The 24346-nt window shown below is 37.8% G+C and overlaps 1 protein-coding gene across 1 annotated transcript; it reads right to left on the reverse strand.

Annotated features, from left to right (window-relative positions):
- Positions 1-1262: 1262 nt before the first annotated feature.
- Positions 1263-12146, reverse strand: LOC140146205 (uncharacterized). Its single transcript, XM_072167987.1, is given in 2 exon segments — positions 1263-4313; positions 12122-12146. A coding segment is annotated over 1 exon segment (2814 nt). The 5' UTR covers positions 4279-4313; positions 12122-12146; the 3' UTR covers positions 1263-1464.
- Positions 12147-24346: the final 12200 nt, after the last annotated feature.

The raw sequence follows: 24346 nt of genomic DNA on the forward strand, positions 1-24346 counted from the left end.
AAGGCAATGAACCCAAATTGTTTCGATATTTTGATCGACCATCGATGCTTGATTGATCTTTATTATTCATGAAATATCAATTACTTGGCTATCATTAATTGTTATTACATTTAATCTTTGTATCCTATAAAATTATACCATAAATTCTGATTAATTAGTAGCGAGGTCTAAATAACAAGCATCAAAACAGCATCGATGATTGATCCAACGATCGAACAAATATGCCGTATATCCTTGAATAGGCATCCATTCAATTTAACGACCCACCATTTTTTACAACCAAGATGTTTAAAAAATGCTGGTATTTCCATGCTATCTTGTGTAGTAAGCTAACCAAGGTGCACTATCGTTCCAAAGTTCATCATTTCAGCATGAGTTTTAAGCTAACCCAGAAAATGATTTTAACTGGAATTATCGTTCTGAAAATGACCTACACTGTAATAAACGAAAACCCCGCAACGCCTGCATAGACGACTATTCAAGGATATACGGTGGTTGAGGTGCCCAAGTCAAATCTCAACAGTTTCATGCATTTCTTTTAGTTTTTTACCCATTTCAATGCAGTTGCCGACCGACCCCAGGCTCAAATGTAGGTTGACTAATGACTTTCTATACTTCTTTTTGCCTGTTGCAGTCCAACCATGCTCCATTTAATCTATTTAAAAATGGTTAATCTGCTTACAAATTTTTTTGGTAAACTTTCTAGTAAGCGGGGCAGCGGGACAACTTAGCAAATATTTCAGAGCTGATGCAAATAAAAAGGGAGGGTGCAAATAATTTTGGATACAATACAATAAAAGATGATCACCACAGTGTGACACAATCTAATCCAAATCTCACCAAAGTCAGAAAAGTTGAGTTGACAAATATTAACTTGCTCAGTACCCAGAGGATGTTTAAAGACATTCCCATGGCCCAATGGGGTTTCTGACCTTGGTATGTCTGGTTTTTGTACACATGTGGCAAGTTGACCATACTTTGCATTGGGATTGTGTGCAAATATCTGATGTTTTCATCCTATTATTTAACATTGAAAACATTGAGACTTAGGAATAAAATTAATGCAGTGGGACAATATGAATGTTTCCTGTAAGAAAATCAAATATCAGTCCTAAGTCTCAACTATTAGCTCGTTGGCTGCAGTTTTAAAATGACCATTTTGTGTGTGTGGCAATGGGGACTTTGCCTCTAAAATTAGGTTATATTGGTCAAATTTCCCAATCATAGTGCATTGTAGGAATGCCTTTAAGCCTCCTCTGCTCAGTACCTAAAGCTTTACTTGAGTCCCCACATACCATATGCATTTAAGCAAGCAGATAGCAACATTTGCACAGTATTTTTTGTGGGACATGAGCACATCAGAAATATCAAACTGCATTCTGAATATGAAGAATTATCAAATCATTTTGATTTTCTGAAACTGGCGACATATACAAATTTGATGGCAAATTATTAAAAATTGATTTAATTTGAGTCTGAACTTGAAGACGATGACAAACTTGTGCTGGTAGACGAGGTCCTCGAAGATGACGCTGAACTAGATGAACTAGTCTCAGAAGAACTACTCTTGTCTCTTCTTGCCCTCTTGCTGCTACTGCTGCTGCTCTTGCCATTCTTGGACTTACTCCCCCCTTTGGATTTCTTTTGCTTATGCTTACTACTACTAGTACGTTCAGAGTCGTAGTCATCGCTCGAGTGTTTACTGTGGCGTTTCTTGCTTTTATGCCTACTACTGCCAGTCCGTTCAGAATCGCTTGAATCGTCGCTACGATGTTTACTGTGTCGCTTACTGCTACTGCTAGTATGGTTACTGCTAGTTTTTGAGCTTTTGTGTTTATCTTGCGCATGTGACGATGATTTTGATGATTTCCCGTTACTGTATTTATCTCTAGTACTTGATTCGTATTTTGATGAGTCTTTAGATTTCGAAGTGTCTTTAGAAGACTTGCTTTTTGAATTCGTCTTTGAGCTACTCTTTGATACAGGTTCTTTTCCTTTTCTACTACTACTGTAATTGTTTGACGAGGTATGCCTCTTTGGCGACTTTGATTTGGACTTACGACGACCTTTTGACCTCGACCTATGGCGATCTCTCGATCTTGACCTATGGCGATCTTTTGATCTTGACCTATGACGTTCTCTTGATCTCGATCTCTCACGATTTTTAGATCTTGATGAAGAAGAAACACTGGTATGAGATCTGTATGATGAGTGCCCTCTATCTTTAGATCGAGACCTTTCTCTCGAATGCAAATTTGTGTATGTATCTCTATGACGGACAGGGCTGTTGTGTCGGTTTTGGTATGACGATGAAGATCGTTGCGACGATACTTCTTGATGTCTATGGTCTCTTGTTCGACTTCTGGAACGCGACTTATTCCGTGTTTCCTGACGTCTCTGGTCAGATCGACTTCTTGAGGTAACCTCGAAACGATGTGAGGATCTGGAGTGTGGCGATCCCCACGGTGACGGAGATCTGTGTCTGGACTGCGATTGTCGATCTCTAGACTGACGACGTTCTCTTGACGAGCTATAAACTCTCGCAAATGACGGGGACGGTGATCTGCGATCTCTGCTGACGGAGCGACGTCTTCGCGACCTATCTTCATCCTCTAACCCTGCTCTTGCCAAAATCATATCCAGACGACTTGGCTCCCTGCGCGAATCTCTGCTTCTACTTCTACGTCGGGCGCCTCTATCTCTACTCCTGCTGCGACTTCTACTCCATGACCTCATACTCCTAGAGCTTTCTCCTCTGCTATTTGATTGATTTGTTTGACCTTTTTTCTTGGCCACTTTCTTAGGCACTGGTTCTGCTTCCGGGTCGGAGGATAAATCTATGAATCCTTCGGGAGTTCTTTCGTGGAGCGGTTTTACATAACCGATGATCGACACCGCACTACTGTCACTCTCGCTATCACTATCATCGCTGTCACTGCTACTGCTGCTACTCCCACTGCTGCTACTGCTATTTCCGGATCTTGTGGCCGTTCCATTGGTAACTACACTTGGGGAACGTTTTTCTTGTTTGATTTTGATCCCAATTCGTGAAGGTCCTGGCTGATCGAAACCGGCTGGTGGTTCTGGATTGTGCGTTTCCGATGTGTCATTTCCCCTGGGTGTACTTGGCTGGTCCCTCGAAGGAGTAGTCAGATCAATTTCTGGTGGTGGGGGAGGGGGAGGTGGTGGAGGATGCGAGGGTGGCGTTGGTAGCGGTATCACATCGTCTTCATCGCCACTGGATATGCTTATTACCGAGTCATTATCATCATCATTGAACATGCGATTTCTCAAACGATTTCTCATACTAGTAGGTGACGGTATATGCAGAGGACGGCGATTGCGAGTGAGCGAACGAAAGACGGGATTGGCGTAGTGCACTATTTGATCGTCACGCAATCATATCGCACGGAGATCGCGCATAAAACTGATTAGCTCATGGACAAAATGCTCTGTACGACTGTAAAAAAATGGGCGAAGGCGTTCGAGGAAATCATCACTGTCCATCTCAATGTTTGGTATAAGGGAGAGAATGTACTGCGTCATGAAGGTCACATGGTCTTCTTCATTATTGAATAAGACATTCAGGTCTCGATGGAGCCATGGTACAAGTCTATGCATCACTGCCGGATTATCGTTGAAGAAATCGGCTGAAATGTCACGGTGACGACTCAGTCCACTGTATCCCAACCGCCGTGCCCACATACCGGCTGCGTATATCAAACGCCGCCTATCGATAGCCAATTCTTCACGCCGTCTTCTCTGCGCTCTTCTGACGCTACGGTTGAAAAATCGACTTCTCCGTCTCTCCCACTCTTCACGTCTATCGTCAGTCACTGTTGTACGATATCTAAACCTATGTCCGTTTTCCCCGCTTGTGGACGCAGAAGACTCCGACGGACGTAGATGATACTGGTCATAGTCTTCATTAGACCGCACGTTGTGGATGACAGATTTGAAAGCGGTTTTACAGAGTGGACAGGTAGCTTTGACTTTTGACCACTCTAACAGGCACACAAAACAGAATGTGTGGAAACAGTCATCGGTAAAGGCCTTATTCTGCAGTTTGCTCAGACATATCGAACAGTTAGAATCTGGCGAACCCGGCTCTGATGAACTGTCGGATACAGCGGTCACCACTGGTTCTGCTACTTTAATTCGTGGAGTCCTACTTGTGCTTGGCTGGTCTGAAACTATACCACTGTCATCAAAAAGACTTGGTAAGATGCTGATATCGTCATCATCATCTGAATCCCACCGGCTAGCTGCTGTTGCCATGGTGTTGAGTTGATGTGTATTTAGTAGATAAGGTTCTGTAGTAAATAAAATCACAAAACAAAAATGACAGTAAAGTTTACAGGTACAATGCATATTGTAAATGTTTAATGTAATTAAGGGGTCGGTCACCCACCTTCACACAGTGTTTGTTGTGGGGCCTGAGAGCACATCAGATATATCGTTCTGAATACGAAGAACGTCCTTCTGATATTAAATAATTTAAATCATATAATTTGTATTATGTCGCCAACTTCAAAAAATCAAAATCATTTGATATCAGGCCTGGACATTCCTTGTATTCAGAATGCAATTTGATATGTCTGATGCACTTGCAGGTCCCACATAAAATACTGTGCAAACGTTGCTATTTGAGTCGTTAAGGTACAAATTGAGATAGATCCTAATGTTTTTTTTTTAAATTTTAATACTTTTCATTTGTTTTTCTCCATAAAATTAAAAGTACATGGTAAATTATGCGCATTCTGGTACTTTTCGCATAAATTATGCAAATGAGGGATCCAATATTCATTTTGGAAAATGTTGATGCGCTCTCCTGACCAAAGTATACCACCTATCAACATGAAACTTGGTATTTAGGATTTTTAGACAATTATGCATGCACTGATGTTTTTTGTTTGTTTATATGCAAATTATACGAAATTTGCGGCTCATTAATAATGCATAATGATAAATTACAGAAATAGGAGCACGCTATCAACAAAACAAAATCGTCAGTGCATGCAGAATATACGAATGAACAACTGTGGCAAGTAGCTTTTTAATTAGAAAAACAGAACTGGAGATATTGTGCATCAAAAATTACACTACATGTATTGTCCAAAATAGAAATTGCAAAAAACGTCAAAATAACATTTAATAATTATTACTTTGTGTGAATTGTCATCAAAAATATAAAATATACATCAAAATGGATTAAAAAACACTTCAAGGTATACAATATTTACCAAAAGTAATAATAATACACTTTTAATTAACTAAATTAGCTTAAAGCTGCTGAAATTTATTTTAAAAGTTGATTTTTTTTAAAATCACAGTTTGAAAAACAATAAAATACAAAAGAAAAACATTACATATGTAAAAGTATACAAATTTCATAAAATTCTCAGATTTTGCCGAATCCCTTGCCACATTTATAATTTCAACTTTTGAACGGAATATTGTATTTGAATGAGGTCAAAAGCAAAGGAAAGCTAAGAAATGTAGTTTTCTGTTAAGGAAAATATCACAAATTGTCAAAAAATGGCATTGCATAAGGGTCTTTCTACCTTTAAGGCTTCTGGCAAAATTAAAACCCCTTGCAAAATTAAAGGGGGGTAACCCTATTGGTTTTGGATATGGATTGTCTTTTTAGAAATTACATATAATATCAAATATTGTCCCCTTTATGCAGCTTTGTGAAAAAAACGAGAGCATTTTCTGCGTAAATGTGAATAAATAGCAAAATTTGCAACCCAATACTTGGCATGCGTGAATTGCATTCTGGGAAGGTAAGCAATAACATGTGCCGTAATTCCCGTTCGTCATGTGCCATGCGTGCGTGGTTGCACTGACATTAACCAAGCTCCACTGTACCTAGTCTAGGTACACATTCCAATACTACGGTGACATTTCCCCACAACCAGTCTTTTCGTGTTCGTCTGTATATCGTTCATGATGATTTTTGTATATAAATTATGGCATATGGCAATAGAGCTCAATAACAAAGCAAAACAGAAATGCCCCGACGACAATGCATGAATGCTGGAAATGCCCGTATTGAACGGAAAATTTAGATTTGTAAAAACTCTTTTTGTACCAATTCTGAAAAAAAAGAAACCAAATATATTTCCCCTTGCAATATGTACATTTCAAATGAATGTAAATAATTTTGGGTTTAAAAATGGAGCAGAAAAAAACCCTTTCCTACCGGGATTTGAACCGGGGACCTCTGGTACCAAAATACGACGCTCTAACCAACTGCGCCACACGAGCAGCTTCTGATTTCGGAAGGAATTTTAAAGCTTTATAGTAACTGAAGTCTCTTCAGCAGTTATTGCGGTTCGCTCCTTTCATACAATGTGAATGACGCAAAACCAAACTAGCTGTTGAGGAGACTATAATTATCTACGATAAGCCTGTCCAGAATTCCAGAAATTGGTAGCCACCAAGGGAGGTGTATTGGCATGAATTCTGATTTCTCCAGAAATACATTGACTTGGAGCGTCACATTTCAGAATAGGAATAAGAAAAATACGATCTATTTTGTGATACCAAAAACTCATTTACAATGACAAAAATCAGGGGGGGAATGATATATTGTCGATCAGGTTACGGACCTTTAAGTGGTTTTGATTTGCAAAAAATGATCAGTTGTGACTATGCAAGTGGAGGGGAAGCTGACTTTTTAGTTGCATCACCCTCCCTTACGATCCGTAGGTATATCCTATGGCAGGAGAGGCTTCAAAAAATGTATGAATTTAACATTCATACATTGTACATCATGTTCATGTGTTCATGCACAGATTTATCTACACAGAATGGGCCAAATCCCATGAACAGTTTATAAATTCTATGGTGTTTAGAATCTGTAGGGCATCCAGTTCTTAAATGGTGCATTTATAGAGCGATTTCCGTGTCGACCACTTAAATGCCGTTGGTGGCGTTTGGCTCTACTAACTCCAGTTTAGCGGAGCAGAAACACTAAGCGAGGTCAAAGATCAAATTACATACTCCCAATTATGCAAAGTTAATTTGCTAAGTAACTATAAGGACTATCTAGCTGAAACTTGGTACATAATGTAGTATAAGTAGCAAAATAAAGTATAATATACGTTTAGCATTGTTTGCTACATTTGTAATCTAGTAATTAATTAGATAGTTCATTTTATTTTTTTACTTAGCAAATTAATTTGCATAATTGGGAGTATGTAATTTGATCTTTGGCCTACGCTTTCAGTGTTTCTGTTCCGCTTAAACTGGAGTTAGTAGAGCTAAACGTTACCAACGCATGCATTTAAGTGGTCAATTACGGAAATCGTCTATACAAGCATGAGAATTTGCACACATGAAGTACAAGGTCTAGGTCTAATGTTAATTTTAAGATGTGGAGTCATTTTGGATTTGAGCACTGGTGACCTCTCTGGGCTCTGGTGACCATGTCATGCCCTCATGCTATGCTAGGAACAGGCACATCTGAGCGAGGGCGCTACTTATTTACTTGATAATAAAAAGGCCCTAAATCTGTGCCACTGAAAACACCATTTTTGGAGAAAACGATGAATAAAACCAAAATTAATCTTCTTCAGATGCTCTAGTTTGCATAGCATTGCATTGACAACAGATTCAATGCTTGAACACTTTTTAGTATTTTTTTCCGTAAGATATGCCTTGGCAAAAATCATCATTTTGGTCAAAATATGGGTCAAAAAGGGGCATTTTAAAAAAAAAAAAGTCAATTTTGACCCAAAATTCATCCAGGGACTGCCTTTTGAGGGAAGCGAGAGCAATCGCTCTCTACTGTTCCCCTTAAATGCCTATTAATATGTTAAATCTGATATAGGAGAGTGATTTTTAGCTCTCCTTACAAATAGTTGACCATTATCTCCTTTAATTACATTCTATTGTAAATAGTCTAAACAGCTCTCCTTGAAGGCTCCAGAAGAGATATATAATGCTCTCCTACAAATTCCAAAAGACAGTCCCTGTTCATCTTCTGACAAAAGGGAGACATGGTTTGACAAAAACTTTCACCCTTTTCACATAACAGTTCCAGTTTACTTATTTCCTGGGATAATGCACTTTTTTGTTATCATTGGTAAATATTATCGTTTTGGGCTAAAAATGCAAAAAATGATCAGTTGTGACTGTGCAAGTGGAGGGGAAGCTGTCTTGCTGTCTTTTTAGTTGCATCACCCTCCCTTACGATCCGTAGGTATATCCTATGGCAGGAGAGGCTTCAAAAACTTATGAATTTAACATTCATACATCATGTCATGTTCATGCACAGATGCAGCTGGTCAGAATGGGCCAAATCCCATGAACAGTTTATAAATTCTATGGTGTTTAGAATCTGTAGGGCATCCAGGTAACAAATCGTGCATTCCTCCTAGTCATGCTATTGCTACATGTAGTAGAAGCGTGAGAATTTGCACACATGAAGTACAAGGTCTAGGTCCAAAAACTCCAATGTTCATTTTAAGATGTGGACTCATTTTAGATTTGAGCTCTGGTGACCTCTGGACTTTGGTGACCCCGTCATGCGAATGCGCTCATGCTATGCGAAAGCTGTGGAGCTGGTCATCAACGGTTTTGCATCAAGCAGTCAAGCTTACTAGTAGTATTACGTCAAAAATAGCTATAATAAATTTTAATATAAATGTGTATTTTGGAACAAAATGTTCAATGGAATAATAAAAAGGTATGTTTGTACAGTTGAAAACAAGTTTAACCTTGTTGAGAAAGTTTAATTTGATAAATTACATGTAGCTATTTCCTGATTTAGACTTTAGTCCTTTAATATATAGCGAGGGTGGTCTTATCGCAAGGGTGGTCTTGAGTTGACCTAGATCTTCTCTTTGACAATTTCTATGCAAATAAAATATTGTGTTTGAACCTGTGTTTGAGCCAATTTAGCTGACTAGCAACTGTGTTAACCTAGGTTTTCATACCTATAATTGTTTTTTGAGACACAAACTTCCTAGTTAGTATAGAATGCACCTTGAATAGCCATTTTAACTGGTTTAATCATACATGTATGTGTTCAAAAAGTTGTTTTCACCTTGTTTTACGGTAATTTACCCCATAATTTCCCCTATTTTACAGAAGCCCTTAAAACCCCTTATTTTTCACCGATTTTGAGAAAAATTCATTTTTTGGTCCAATTTTGGCCGAAAATGGCCGTTTTGGGGTGACAAAAATTTTGACTTGCTGATTTCCTGTGAGTGTATGAACATGAAAACTATTGAGTAGTGCCTAATATTTTATGCTAATTATGTGACAAAGGTACATTTGTGATATTCAAATCATTAAATAGAATGAATCTGTTTCTTTATTTCTGTAACAGGGTTAGAAAGTTGGGGGTCAGGGTGACAATTGATTTGGGAAAAAATGCAATTTTCGCCTAATTTTGAGCTTGAAAAAGCCATAACTCCTCAATGATACGAGCTATTGAGATGCTTTTTGTGTATTTATGTTCAGTATTTAACTAGCTAAATAGTGGTATAAAACTTGACTCAGTTAAATGTACTGACAAAAATTATAGTAATATGTTACCCCTACCCCTAACATTTCGGCGAGTGTGAAAAAAATAAAGGCCTTCGAAAAAAAAATAAGTCCTTCAAAACTGTGAGGTTTAAGGCTAAACAAATATAAACTTGCTATAGCCAAGACCTCCCTCTAGAGCAAGTTTATATTTGTTTAGCCCTGAGAGTCCCAGTTTTGAAGGACTTATTTTTTTTGCGCCAATTTTCGCTCAAATTTGAGGACTTCGGGCAGAAATATGCCTGTACAGAGCTATGGGGAAAATTTTCAAGTTGACAATTATGCATTTTTTATGTCAGATTCAGTTTCTACACAAAATTTCACCCCAGAAAATGTTCCTTTAAGTAGGATATCTTTCACTTTAAGTTCCCACCATTCTGTCCGCCAAACGTAAGTCAAAGCTTGAACGCTGTCCTAACCTCTAACCAAATCAACGTTGTTTACTTTTAATTTGGATTTTTTTTATTCCACCCTGTATAACTTCAAGGTCACCCTGTACAATGAGTTGAAATGTGTATATTTAAATTGCTTTTTACCTTCAGCTTTCCAAAAATGTATACTTTTGCTAGTTTAGGGTTGATAGTTGTCGAGATATTCGAATTTGAAACTTGATTGGTGTAAAAATTCACAATATTTGTGATGTAACGCTAAGGGTGGCGAGTTCAAAACACATGGCCATATATATTTTGGGGACAACCAAAATGTTTTGAGGACAAACATAATTCATGCTTTAGTTGTCCTCAGGACAACCTCCATATTTTTATGGGAAGCTGTCTTTTTAGTTGCATCACCCTCCCTTACGATCCGTAGGTATATCCTATGGGAGGAGAGGCTTCAAAAAATGTATGAATTTAACATTCATACATCATGTCATCATTCATGCACAGGTGCAGCTGGTCAGAATGGGCCAAATCCCATGAACAGTTTATAAATTCTATGGTGTTTAGAATCTGTAGGGCATCCAGGTAACAAATCGTGCGTTCCTCCTAGTCATGCTACATGTAGTAGAAGCATGAGAATTTACACACATGAAGTACAAGGTCTAGGTCCAAAAACTCCAATGTTAATTTTAAGATGTCGAGTTATTTGAGATTTGAGCTCTGGGTGACCTCTGGACTTTGGTGACCCCGTCATGCGAATATAAATGTGAATTTTGGAACAAAATGTTCAATGGAATAATAAAAAGGTATGTTTGTACAGTTGAAAACAAGTTTAACCTTGTCGAGAAAGTTTAAATTTGATAAATTTATACATGTAGCTATTTCCTGATTTAGACTTTAGTCCTTTAATATATAGCGAGGGTGGTCTTGAGTTGACCTCTTCTCTTTGACAATTTCTATATTATGGCGCATAATAAATAAAATATTGTGTTTGAACCTGTGTTTGAGCCAATTTAGCTGACTATAGCCAAAATATTAAATTCTCGATCATGAGAGCGGACTTGGGTACGCACAGTTATTTGCGCCGAGCGTACTACGCAAATACCAGCGCTTAATACGGCGCAAACACAGGCTCACAGCTTTTGAGAATTGACCTTTTCGGTAAATCCCATAAGCCTTTGCGAGTACTCTAAGAACTCGTCATTCTGCGTCACGCCGCTCCGCGCCGATGCGCACATTGTTTATCGAACATCGTTACTGTGCATTGCAAGCCGGCGTGACGTCAAATGACAAGTTCTCAGGTGTACTCGCAAAGGGTTATGGGATTTACCGAAAAGGTCAATTAACCAATCACACGGTCATTGCTAGGCAAGGTCAAGGTTCGGTCATGCAGGTCGCGAGATCGTGTTATTCTATGAAAAGTACGCTGACGCAGAAGGTACATCCTCTCCAGCATGCCAGTGGCAGTGCCGTACTATTACGCTGACTTTCGTATTCGGCGAGGAGGACGATTTCGACCTCCTCGTTTGTTTACAAACAGAGAGGTAGACAAAGGGGCCTGTCAAACCTGTTCCGCTTGTCCAAATACTCAAGTATCAAAAGGATGGTCCACAATAGAGACTAAATCAGTGATTCACGCAACATGAATAGGGGATTAAAAACTGTGAAGTAGCACCATGTGCTTCTATTGTCCAATTTGCCATCAAGATTTCGAATGAAAACAGTTCAGACCCAGTACACGATAATGTCAGAAATTAATAATTTGTTCTGGGTCTGATTATTCGGACTACATCCTCTCATCACTCATGATCGAGAAATTGTTATTTTGGCTATAGCCCTACCCTCCTCCTTTTGGCTATTATAGTGTATTAATAGCCTACCCTCTTTTTAACCTTGATGCAAAAGTAAACCTTATTAAATGCAAAAGTAATAATTTAGTCCCTATATAGCGATTGGTGGTCTAAAATGAAAAGATCGCCCATCATTCATGCCCATGGACATGAATGATGGAATGATGTAATTGTAAGCTTACGTTACCGTATTGACAACTTTGATTAGAATTTTCATTGTTTTATGTGAATCATTTCTTATTAAAAACTTACACATAAATACATTAAATACTTCTTATTCAAGTCGGGATGGTCAGAAACTGTTACAGGTGAGTTATCATTCCTAAAAATTGCAGTAATTTTCTATGATTTTACCAGTTCACGTATTCTTGCGGTGCGGCGACATGAATGGGTCAAAGGTCATGGCCAATGGATCCTTCCAGCATATTTCAGTACGCGATGTCTGATTGGATGATATTAGTAGTTGATCCCGATGTCAACCAATGAAAAGAAATGTGACAAAATAATTCGGTGCGAGCGCTGTTATATTATAGAGGGCGCCATAACTTTTTTTTAGGTCGCTTTTTTGTGTGAACCAAAACAATGGCAATATAAAGCAGTCTCAACTTACTGTCAATTTCTGCCTTTAAATTTTGATAATTGCATTTGGTCAGTACTTTTCAACTGCAAAAGAAAAGCTAAAGAGAAGAGGAATGATATCATTAAGCAAGAAGAGTGTGAACATAGTTATTTCATTTGTGAGTAAACATCAAAGACAAAGTAATATTATCATGATTATTTATGATCTGTTGACACAGATCATAAATAATATTACTTTCATGGCATGCATCCATCCAGATCATAGTAATTAAGCTTAGGGCCTACACTTTTTAAAGCCATATTATAACATTTTAAAAATAGATCAGCACTTCTTTGCCATAAAATATTAGCTTTTACTGTCAGATGTATTCCCTTTTATTTTTGAGCCGAACAAAGGCAAAGCCAAAGCAAACCGCCAAAGAAAATTGGAATTTACTACTGCACTGGTAGTTGTAGTACATGTCATGCATGTAGTACCAGCGCCGACAGCGATGTTGCCAATACATGATTCATGAATGAATACGTATGGTATCACTCCTTCGGTCGTGTTATGGTACGATCCTTCGCTTTGTTGTGTCGATCACCATCCCGCACGCCCATGTACCGTTGATGTACGTACTGACTGTGTTATGAACATCGTGTATACATGCATTCGACTAGTAATAATTCCATCGTAATAATGAAACGACGGTTCCTGCTAGACTGCGGAACTCAGTCTTCAATGATAGTCAGTAGACAGTAATTTATCTTTTGGTCGTTACATGACTATCATTTGAACTTGAAGACTGAGTTCTTATGATACATCAGGGTCTTAGCTAGCCACCCGTCTGGCCGTCATTTTTTAGACATCCAGTTTGCTCCTGGGACGGGCAAAATGCCTTTGACAGATGCTATATTATAAATTGTATGTTTTGAGAAGCTAATTGACCTTTTTAGTAGACCCAATTTGTAGAACAAGGCCATATCAACACATGCATATAGTATGTATTTGAACTCTTGAACCCCCAATGGGCTAATAGATGTCTGGTAAATGTTTTAGGTCAAATTAGGATAGGCAATTTTATTCAAATGACGGGCAACCCTCAATTTCTAGCTAAGACCCTGTGATACATCTTTCGAGGAGCAGTTTCAGACAATAGCTCGGGATTATTGGGGGATTTGGGGCAGAGGTTATCTTTTGAATTCTTTCATGACCACTGAAGCATACACATGTATATAGTCACGCCTGTCAAAGACACTCGGCGTGAATTGAAAGACCATGTCACTCGCCACAAAAGAATGCTCCTCGGAATATGATGCTTAAGGCCTGTGACTGGGTTCCTGCATTTTATTCAAAAATTCAGATTTTGACAAAACTACAGCATCTACACAGTAGCAATTTCAATTGAATGAACACACCCCGACATAGCATGATGATTTTTTTGCGTACACTGCGCAATGTATGCCTGTGTCTGCGTGGTGGGTAACGCTGTCGCTGAAGTGAATCTCACTTGTGATTGGTTGGTTACTATGGTTAGTATTTCAATTATTGTGTCCAAGATTGTACATATGGGCAATTCCAAGCAAAAGTGGACATGACTCAAAAAAATGAAATTGCCAATATATATTTCTTTTAACTTTTATATTATTCCAAACAGATGTAAGGTTCAAGTTATAAACTTTTTTCGGCATTGTTCTAACATTTTGGTTTTTTTTTTAAAGTTTCTTTGGAGAGTGTATTTTAAGTGAAAAACTCCTGTTCAACTTAGATATTTTCCAAGTGGGCCTATTTTATTAAACATGGGCACTTTTCTTTTAAATTTGATACATTTTATATCTCTGAAATATGGTCTTCAAAAAACATCCAACACATTTTAAATAATCCCCCACTAATTTTTTTTTTTTCTTTCATTGCGTTTTCATAGCACTAAATATGGCGTAGCACGAGTTACCGAAAGATGCATTTTTTTTATGTATTTTCAAAATGTTGGCAATGTAATTGATGCCACTTATTATTTTCCTTCTACTAGTAGTGCCTTGAGTAAAAATAAGAAATTAATATACAAAACACTATCCATCACATAATAATGACCCATTAAAAACTGTAGCACGAGTTACCAGTAGCACGAGTTACCGATGTAGCACGAGTTACCATAGCCCATTTCCCCCTGTACCAGCAAAGGTAATGCAAAATCTACCATTTGGCAGCAATAGAGGATCTCCCAACTACATGAATATGCATTTATATGTGACCATGGTATTGGTAACTATTTTTTTTTCTTTCATTGCGTTTTCATAGCACTAAATATGGCGTATACGAGTTACCGAAAGATGCATTTTTTATATATTTTCAAAATGTTGGCAATTTAATTGATGCCACTTATTATTTTCCTTCTACCAGTAGTGCCTTGAGTAAAAATAAGAAATTAATATACAAAACACTATCCATCACATAATAATGACCCATTTAAAACTGTAGCACGAGTTACCAGTAGCACGAGTTACCGATGTAGCACGAGTTACCATAGCCCACTTCCCCTGTACCAGCAAAGGTAATGCAAAATCTACCACTTGGCAGCAATAGAGGATCTCCCAACTACATGAATATGCATTTATATGTGACCATGATATTGGTAACAGCTTTCTAGCAGCAGTGTAGCCAGTGTGGGGGCGGGCAGCCTGCCCCATGACAAACTAGAATTATGCAGTTCGTAATTAAGGTGCCCATACACACACACACACAAAAGTGTGTAAATAACAAAGGTTTGTAAATAAAAAATAATTAATATGCAATATGAAAATAAGCTCATTAATATTCATAAATATGCAAATAACATGACACAAAATTATACAGCACATCAGGCCACCATATCCAACCAAACCAAGTTTGAAGTTGATTGGTTATTGTGTTTATAATGCTGCAAAGTGGATTAATGAAAATGTAGGCAAAATTTGTAAATAATCTTATTAATATTCATAAATATGCAAATAACATAACACAAAACTACACAGCACATCAAGCCACCATTATTCTATCACCATACCGGTACCAAGTTTGTAGTTATTGTGTTGGAGCTGTACAGTGGATTAATGAATTTGCTTCCGCCCGTACAGCCAAACAAAGAAAGAAAGAAACAAACAACCAGGCAACCACACATGTGTGGGGGCCAAAATTAAAGAGAAAAGTGGCGTCCTGTCGCAGGAAAATTAAAGTAAAAATATGGAAGGCAAAGATAGAGATACGATTCAAGGAGCCAGTTTCCACCCCGATCATGTGCCAAAATAGTGTAAATTTATTTATACCAAATTTTTGCACACACCAATAAAGTCCTTTTTTTTAAGCTCAAAGACTTAACATTGTACAGTCTCTCTAAAAAAACATGCTATTTAGCATATATCCCACTATCAATACCTGGTCAAAATGATGCAACCAAAATTTTTAGCCCTCCACCCCTAGGATCTAGCCTAAGAACCAACATAATCAATTAATATGGGCCTCATGGAAGAACAGAGGATACCTTAAAACATCCACTGAATGAGTAACCGAGGCAAAGAAGAAATAAAACAAACAAAATAGATACTGGAAATCCTGAGATTAACAGCCACAGTGACATTGTTGATACTGAGATTTGTATAGTTCTGAGATTTGTATTGGAAATTGGTTTGTTGTTGAGTGTAATGAGGCTCATTTTCCAGCTTAGTGAAGTGATTGAAATCGGGCAAACTAGAGTATTTGCACCAAGCAGGAAATGGTCTCAACCAAAAGATGACCAAACATTCTATAACTCAGCAAGCAATTTTTAAAAAACTTACAGAGCAAATAACCATGAACATTACAAGTTTTGTGAGGGAATTTAGAGTCAAATAACATGGAAGTAAAAGTTTTATCAATTGTTGACTGTTCAATTTAACTGTTTAAATTTAAGCCCTAGAATAAAATATCCAAACAGGATCAAGCAAGGCGTATGTAAGGCTGGGATGTTTGTATGTAATGTGTGTGGTACATTGTATGCTGGTACATACACTGAATAGTGTTATTTGTACATAGATGGGTTATTTGGGGGGTTATTTGTACATAGATTGAGTTATTTGATCATTACACCAGTTGTTGAGGAATTGTTATCAAAAAAATTTTGACATTTAGATGAACAATACCATTTTATATATGGCGGACAAACTGTAGTACGAGTTACCGTAGTACGAGTTACCATGTTTTTTGCCAGTCAATGTAAAACTATGAGGGGCACAACTTTTTAAGGTATACCAAAACAAACCTTATTATAGCAATTACTTATCATATAATCAATAAGGCTTTAGTGATTTTTATTTTAGCACACCATCAAAATAAAAATGAGTGATTTTTAAGCATGTCCTCTGCTCGTAGTACGAGTTACCGATTTTACAGCTGTCCCATACATACAAAAGTTGATATCCTGAATTAGCAATACTATGAGGATCTAGCCTTGAATGTTGGGTATTAAAATACAAAAAATAAAGATTCCAATCAAATCAATTTAAAAGCTGGAGCACAAAGTATGTAAAAGGACGCCATAAAGTGTAGCACGAGTTACCGTGGAATTGCCCATATGTATGTTCGCATTGTAGTTTGAAATATATGCAATACGATCACAGTTGGATCGCGTGCAGCTGTCAGGGCCTCGATTTCGTGCCAGTTTGCGAGAATCAAAAAACATCCGAGTCTCTTTACTTACTGCATGATTCAATGAAAGAAGTTGATTCTCGCAACTCGCAATAAATGTTACAAGAATTACGGTAGTCATTATTACGAGAGTCGATTCTGTGATTCTCGTTGAATCTAAGGCCGCCCCTGGATGTTAAAAGCTGTGTTCATTCAATTGAAATTTCTACTGTAGAGTCTTGATTTTTGCAGGGTACGTATGTTGGTTTAAAGTACAATACTTGTGTAAAAAAAAAGAATTTTTAAAATATTGAGAGCTTCCTCCTCAGTAAATATTATAATATGGCTTTAAACAAGTCATGCATGTGACTTTAATACATGTGATCTTCAAACAGATTAAAAAATCTGTTCACCCTGTTGGATATGTACAAAGACATGAAGAATAAAATAAACAGACTCTATAATCTTGGCAATCTGATTTGCTTTTTTTCCTTGTCTCCAACTCCAATAAGCCATGCATGCATTTTCTCGTGTTAGAATTAGATACCCGTAGTGTCCGACCCATAGTCCCGTACTAGTAGCAGTATGATGGCAACAAGAATACATACCGGTACTGTGTCCTGCTGTGTTCGCACATTCATGAACATGATGAATCATTGAAAGTGCACTTCAAAACGGTCACAAGTGTACATTGTCAATAATTATTACATCCAAACATAATTTTAGGGTACGGTATTAAAATTGTCAATAATTATTACATCCAAACATTATAATTTTAAATTTTTAGGGTTTACATGTTATCTGTTTTGTTTAAGAATGTCAAAAGTACTTTTGAGAACCAGCTGTGTATCTATCGCCTGATATTATTTTCATGTAGAACAACTCGGCATTCTGCCTTATTGATCCACTACAATGTACAAGAAATGGTTTCTAACATGTTATTGTATTTTATTTTACGTGTTTTAACCATACTTTATTTTACTTTATTTCTTTTCAGCTACTGGGTCTCCTAGTCCTGATTGCCTGGAGTTTTGTCATATATGCTGGAAGAATTGCATCATTAAGAGTGTACCCTCAACTCAGTGAGCCACCTGAATGAACTATGTGGTACTACATCATCCTCATAGGTGTCATATACGCTGGAAGAATTGCATCGTTAAGAGTGTACCCTCAACTCAGTGAGCCACCTGAATGAACTATGTGGTACTACATCATCCTCATAGGTGTCATATACGCTGGAAGAATTGCATCATTAAGAGTGTACCCTCAACTCAGTGAGCCACCTGAATGAACTATGTGGTACTACATCATCCTCATAGGTGTCATATACGCTGGAAGAATTGCATCATTAAGAGTGTACCCTCAACTCAGTGAGCCACCTGAATGAACTATGTGGTACTACATCATCCTCATAGATGTCATATATATGCTGGAAGAATTGCATCGTTAAGAGTGTACCCTCAACTCAGTGAGCCACCTGAATGAACTATGTGGTACTGCACTATCCTCATAGGTGTCATATACGCTGGAAGATTTGCATCGTTAAGAGTGTACCCTCAACTCAGTGAGCCACCTGAATGAACTATGTGGTACTACATCATCCTCGACATAGGTGTCATATACGCTGGAAGATTTGCATCGTTAAGAGTGTACCCTCAACTCAGTGAGCCACCTGAATGAACTATGTGGTACTACATCATCCTCATAGGTGTCATATACGCTGGAAGAATTGCATCGTTAAGAGTGTACCCTCAACTCAGTGAGCCACCTGAATGAACTATGTGGTACTACATCATCCTCATAGGTGTCATATACGCTGGAAGAATTGCATCATTAAGAGTCTACCCTCAATAGTGAGCCACCTGAATGAACTATGTGGTACTACATCATCCTCATAGGTGTCATATACGCTGGAAGAATTGCATCGTTAAGAGTGTACCCTCAACTCAGTGAGCCACCTGAATGAACTATGTGTTACTACATCATCCTCATAGGTGTCATATACGCTTGAAGAATTGCATCGTTAAGAGTGTACCATAGATGAACTCCTGGATGGGGCAGCTTTAATTAGCATGAGGCCGCATTGATATGTAAATAGCGTATTGTTATTTAAATTTGCGCCCAGGCGTATTGAGGGCGACAGTCATGTTATCCAGACGGAGAATGGCTGCATAATAATATGCCGGGCATGTCAATTTGCTGAGTGAAGGCTGATAATCACCTTTCTGTATAGGTAATAAGCTAGTATATTTTGTGTACCAGTTGGTTATAACAAAAAATTAGTATCATATTAAATATATTAAATGTATAAACTTTGAAATTTACATGAATTTGAAGAGCAGATCGTCGTAATGTAGCAAGTCAGGTGATGTGAAATTCTGCTGCGTGACCCCTCTCTGCGTGGTAGAATTATATTCATAAAACATTGAATTTAACAGATATCATGGGTAGCCAACCACGATTTATCAGCATTTAAAATATATGTTAATTAACAAAGATAAATAATAAAGAGTACAAATGGCAATTAACTAGTAAACAAGCCTGAAATCTTAAAATGTTGCCACGTGATTTCCCGAACACATGATATGTTAACATGTGACCACTATTCAGATTTACCGTAAATATTTGGAGTATGCTTGCACATCATGCACATACACTGTGCATTTCTTTACTTCCGTATAAAATCAATAATTCGTGCTGGGAGCCAAGTAACATTGTTTGCTCAGAGCAGATTGGTATCATATTTTACTTGAGAGCATAATAGAAATACATAAAAACGAATAAGGCGCCATGATGGAAGGTCAGGTCGGGTATCAAAGGTTATTATAACTTAAATACTACTTGTATTTCCCACCTTGCCTCTGTCACATATTTCCTTCATATTATTGACAGCAAGTCCTAATTTTGACTTTGCTATTGCAAAATGTCATTTCATATCAAATTAGTAGACTTTCTTTGAAAAAACATATCACTGGTGCCTGATGGGAATACCCGTCCGCCATTTCATTAAACTGGATCGTTTTTCGCCTGTTTTGTGCCCAGATGTATTGGGGTAGCGCTATACTCTCATTGAACAGGCAAAGTTCGCAAAACTAACAACGTTGTTATTTGCCAAACTCAATTAACATGATCCAAGGGTCGAACATGAATTATTCATAACGAGCTATAACGGATCGATAACTGGCCTCACTTTCTAGCTAGTAAACCAGCTGAATTTTTCATAGATTTTGCGTTGCTAATAGAACAACCGTGAATTTAGTGTCACCCCCTTGAGTGTACCCTCAACTCAGTGAGCCACCTGAATGAACTATGTGGTACTACATCATCCTCATAGGTGTCATATACGCTGGAAGAATTGCATCATTAAGAGTCTACCCTCAATAGTGAGCCACCTGAATGAACTATGTGGTACTACATGTACATCATCCTCATAGGTGTCATATACGCTGGAAGAATTGCATCGGTAAGAGTGTACCCTCAACTCAGTGAGCCACCTGAATGAACTATGTGGTACTACATCATCCTCATAGGTGTCATATACGCTGGAAGAATTGCATCATTAAGAGTGTACCCTCAACTCAGTGAGCCACCTGAATGAACTATGTGGTACTACATCATCCTCATAGGTGTCATATACGCTGGAAGAATTGAATACCTGAGTGGAAGAAGGGCCCAACTCCATCAAAACTGTTTTTGAGATATTAAGAAAAAACTTAATATTTGGAAAAGTTTTATAGACAGAATATTTTAGTCTTCGGGGACCTTTAATACATGAACATACAATATTACATACATTCAAAATTATATATGATGTTTCAATGGCAACGGTACAGGTCTTAATCTGAGCTGGAGTTGGGCCCTTCTTCCACTAATATACTGCAAGTGCCAGTTCCGTGTTATAAATAGCTCCGGAAATTAGGTAATCACCATTATGCATATAAGTAGAACTCATGTAATATGTTAGCAAGAAAGTTTATTGTAGTAAAAAAAAGATTTCATGGATGAACAAAATTCCTCTTTAACCCTATATATTTGTGGAAGAAGGGCCCAACTCCATGGAGTTGGGCCTTTCTTCCATGAAAACCATTATTAAAGTGTACGTGGAAGACTATTTAGAGTGTGGATTTTGGCTCATCTTTCACACACAAGGAAGAACAGTCTGCTGGCAATAAAATACTGGGTCTAACTCATTTTTGTAAAAAATTGGAGTTAGGCCCTTCTTCCACTCAGGTATTCAATTGCATCATTAAGAGTGTACCCTCAACTCAGTGAGCCACCTGAATGAACTATGTGGTACTACATCATCCTCATAGGTGTCATATACGCTGGAAGAATTGCATCATTAAGAGTGTACCCTCAACTCAGTGAGCCACCTGAATGAACTATGTGGTACTACATCATCCTCATAGGTGTCATATACGCTGGAAGAATTGCATCGTTAAGAGTGTACCCTCAACTCAGTGAGCCACCTGAATGAACTATGTGGTACTACATCATCCTCATAGGTGTCATATACGCTTGAAGAATTGCATCATTAAGAGTGTACCCTCAACTCAGTGAGCCACCTGAATGAACTATGTGGTACTACATCATCCTCATAGGTGTCATATACGCTGGAAGAATTGCATCATTAAGAGTGTACCCTCAACTCAGTGAGCCACCTGAATGAACTATGTGGTACTACATCATCCTCATAGGTGTCATATACGCTGGAAGAATTGCATCATTAAGAGTCTACCCTCAACTTAGTGAGCCACCTGAATGAACTACATGTATGTGGTACTACATCATCCTCATAGGTGTCATATATGCTGGAAGATTTGCATCGTTAAGGTAGTATGAACGGCTAATCAGGCTTGCAGCAAAATAGCCACAATAGCAAATTGGAATTGTGTATTAATTTAAAACTTAGAACAAACTAAAGATAAGTCTTCACTCCACATATTTTTAGAGTTTCATAAAAATTTTACCATTTCTTATGTATTTCTTTATTTTTTGAAAATTACCTAAATTTTTCCACATTATAATTTTTTTTGCCTACATGCTGTGTGCTATGGTTTCCAAACTTTCAGGGATGGTATATAAGCTTAATATCTAAATTCTCTCGCCAGCTTTTTTGGATAAAGTGTTTAATTTTTTAGAAAATTAATTTTTAAATTTTTGATTTTAGGGAAATTTAGAAACACCTATAACTTAAAATAGAAACACTTAATTAAAAAAAGCTGGCGAGAGAATTTTCTAAATTTGATTACCTTTCATATGACACCTTGTTTGTTGAAATTGGACCTATAGTTAGCTCCAAAAAAATTCTAGAATTTAGGTAATTTAGTGTTTCTAGAAAAAGTCAAGAAAATTGAAAAAAGTACTAACATTACCATTTTATATCTTCTTTGTTAAGGCCAATATCTCGGAAAAAATTGCTGTTCTTTATTAAGTAGCATTTTTGCAATAAAATAAATTAAAAACCAGATTTATGCAGTGGGTATAAAGGAGAGAAAATCATATTTAAACAAATGAGGCCTACTTGTTTTCAAAAATTAAGCTGATTTGAAGAACTTGGTAACATGCCAAAAACATGCCGTGTGCAAAGTCTATGGGGTTTTCCAATTACAAAAATTACATAAGTCAAAAACGCTCTTTTGGAAAAAATTAAAAATTGGCATGTGAGTTTTTCTCACCCATCTCCACATTCTGTATCATTTTCAAGCAAATCTGAGCATGACACCGTAGCCGTTCATACTACCTTAAGAGTGTACCCTCAACTCAGTGAATGAACTATGTGGTACTACAAACATCCTCATAGGTGTCATATACGCTGGAAGAATTGCATCGTTAAGAGTGTACCTATTCTAATAGGTGTCATATACGCTGGAAGAATTGCATCATTAAGAGTGTACCCTCAACTCAGTGAGCCACCTGAATGAACTATGTGGTACTACATCATCCTCATAGGTGTCATATTAGTGTCACCCCCTTAAGAGTGTACCCTCAACTCAGTGAGCCACCTGAATGAACTATGTGGTACTACATCATCCTCATAGGTGTCATATACGCTGGAAGAATTGCATCATTAAGAGTGTACCCTCAACTTAGTGAGCCACCTGAATGAACTATGTGGTACTACACCATCCTCATAGGTGTCATATACGCTGGAAGAATTGCATCATTAAGAGTGTACCCTCAACTCAGTGAGCCACCTGAATGAACTATGTGGTACTACATCATCCTCATAGGTGTCATATACGCTGGAAGAATTGCATCATTAAGAGTGTACCCTCAACTCAGTGAGCCACCTGAATGAACTATGTAGCACCACAGATGTCCTCGCTAGCTAGTTACCATGGTGATGTTGTTGATGATGCCAAGAAACTCACCATGAGATGTAAATGGGTGAGAACAAGTAAAAGTAATCCGTATGTGCTGTACTGAAAGCTGCCGGCCAACAATGTGCATGGGGTCCAAAGTGCAGAAGAGTTCAGTTCAGAGTTTTAAAACTGAAGTTAAAAACTGGACGAATCACTGTCTACCTACTCTTGCCCAGTTCAGTTCACTTTAGTTCAGAGTGAAACTGAAGGTGCAATCCGGGGGTGCAATGCAGTTAAAAACTTGAGGAGTAGCTGTCTACCAACGACTCTTGCCCAGTTCAGTTCAGTTAGTTCAGAGTTAAACTGAAGGTGCAATCCGGGGGTGCAATGCAGTTAAAAACTTGAGGAGTAGCTGTCTACCAACGACTCTTGCCCAGTTCAGTTCACTTTAGTTCAGAGTTAAACTGAAGGTGCAATCCGGGGGTGCAATGCAGTTAAAAACTTTAGGAGTCGCTCTCTACCTACTCTTTCCCAATGCTTGTGGTTGAAATGTTTGATGAAGAACATCATTGCCAAGTTGACATCCCTTGGTGATGATTGCAAACGCAGCCTTGGTTTGAGCATGAGTGGCATAAAACTGGAATAGCTGGCCATTCTCGGCCCGAGATAATGAGATGCGTTCGGTGGCCGTCACTGGCCGAGGGCTCAAGATTATATCATAAACAGGGTGTCCCTGAAAGAACTGTATTGTCAGGAACTGAATTGTTTAGGTATTTGCTTGGTGATGAAGTACAATCATGAATGGTCATGGCCAATTCCATGCCAAAAGTGCCTTTGTAACATCCGTAACAAAATTTTGGAACATTATTGCTCAAAACAGGAGTATTTATTTCAAACTTGCTAATCATGCCTCCATAGATTGATGTCAGACCTACTTCAAGATAGTAAAGAAAAAAATCTGAGGAAGCACCTTGACATTTTTTTTTCAATATGAAAAATGTTACGGACGTTACATTTGAGATAAAATGTAACGTCCGTAACACTAAATCAACAGTGTAGGGCGATACAGGAGTATTA

Source organism: Amphiura filiformis, chromosome 2, assembly GCF_039555335.1.
Source record: "Amphiura filiformis chromosome 2, Afil_fr2py, whole genome shotgun sequence".
Lineage (NCBI taxonomy): Eukaryota > Metazoa > Echinodermata > Ophiuroidea > Amphilepidida > Amphiuridae > Amphiura > Amphiura filiformis.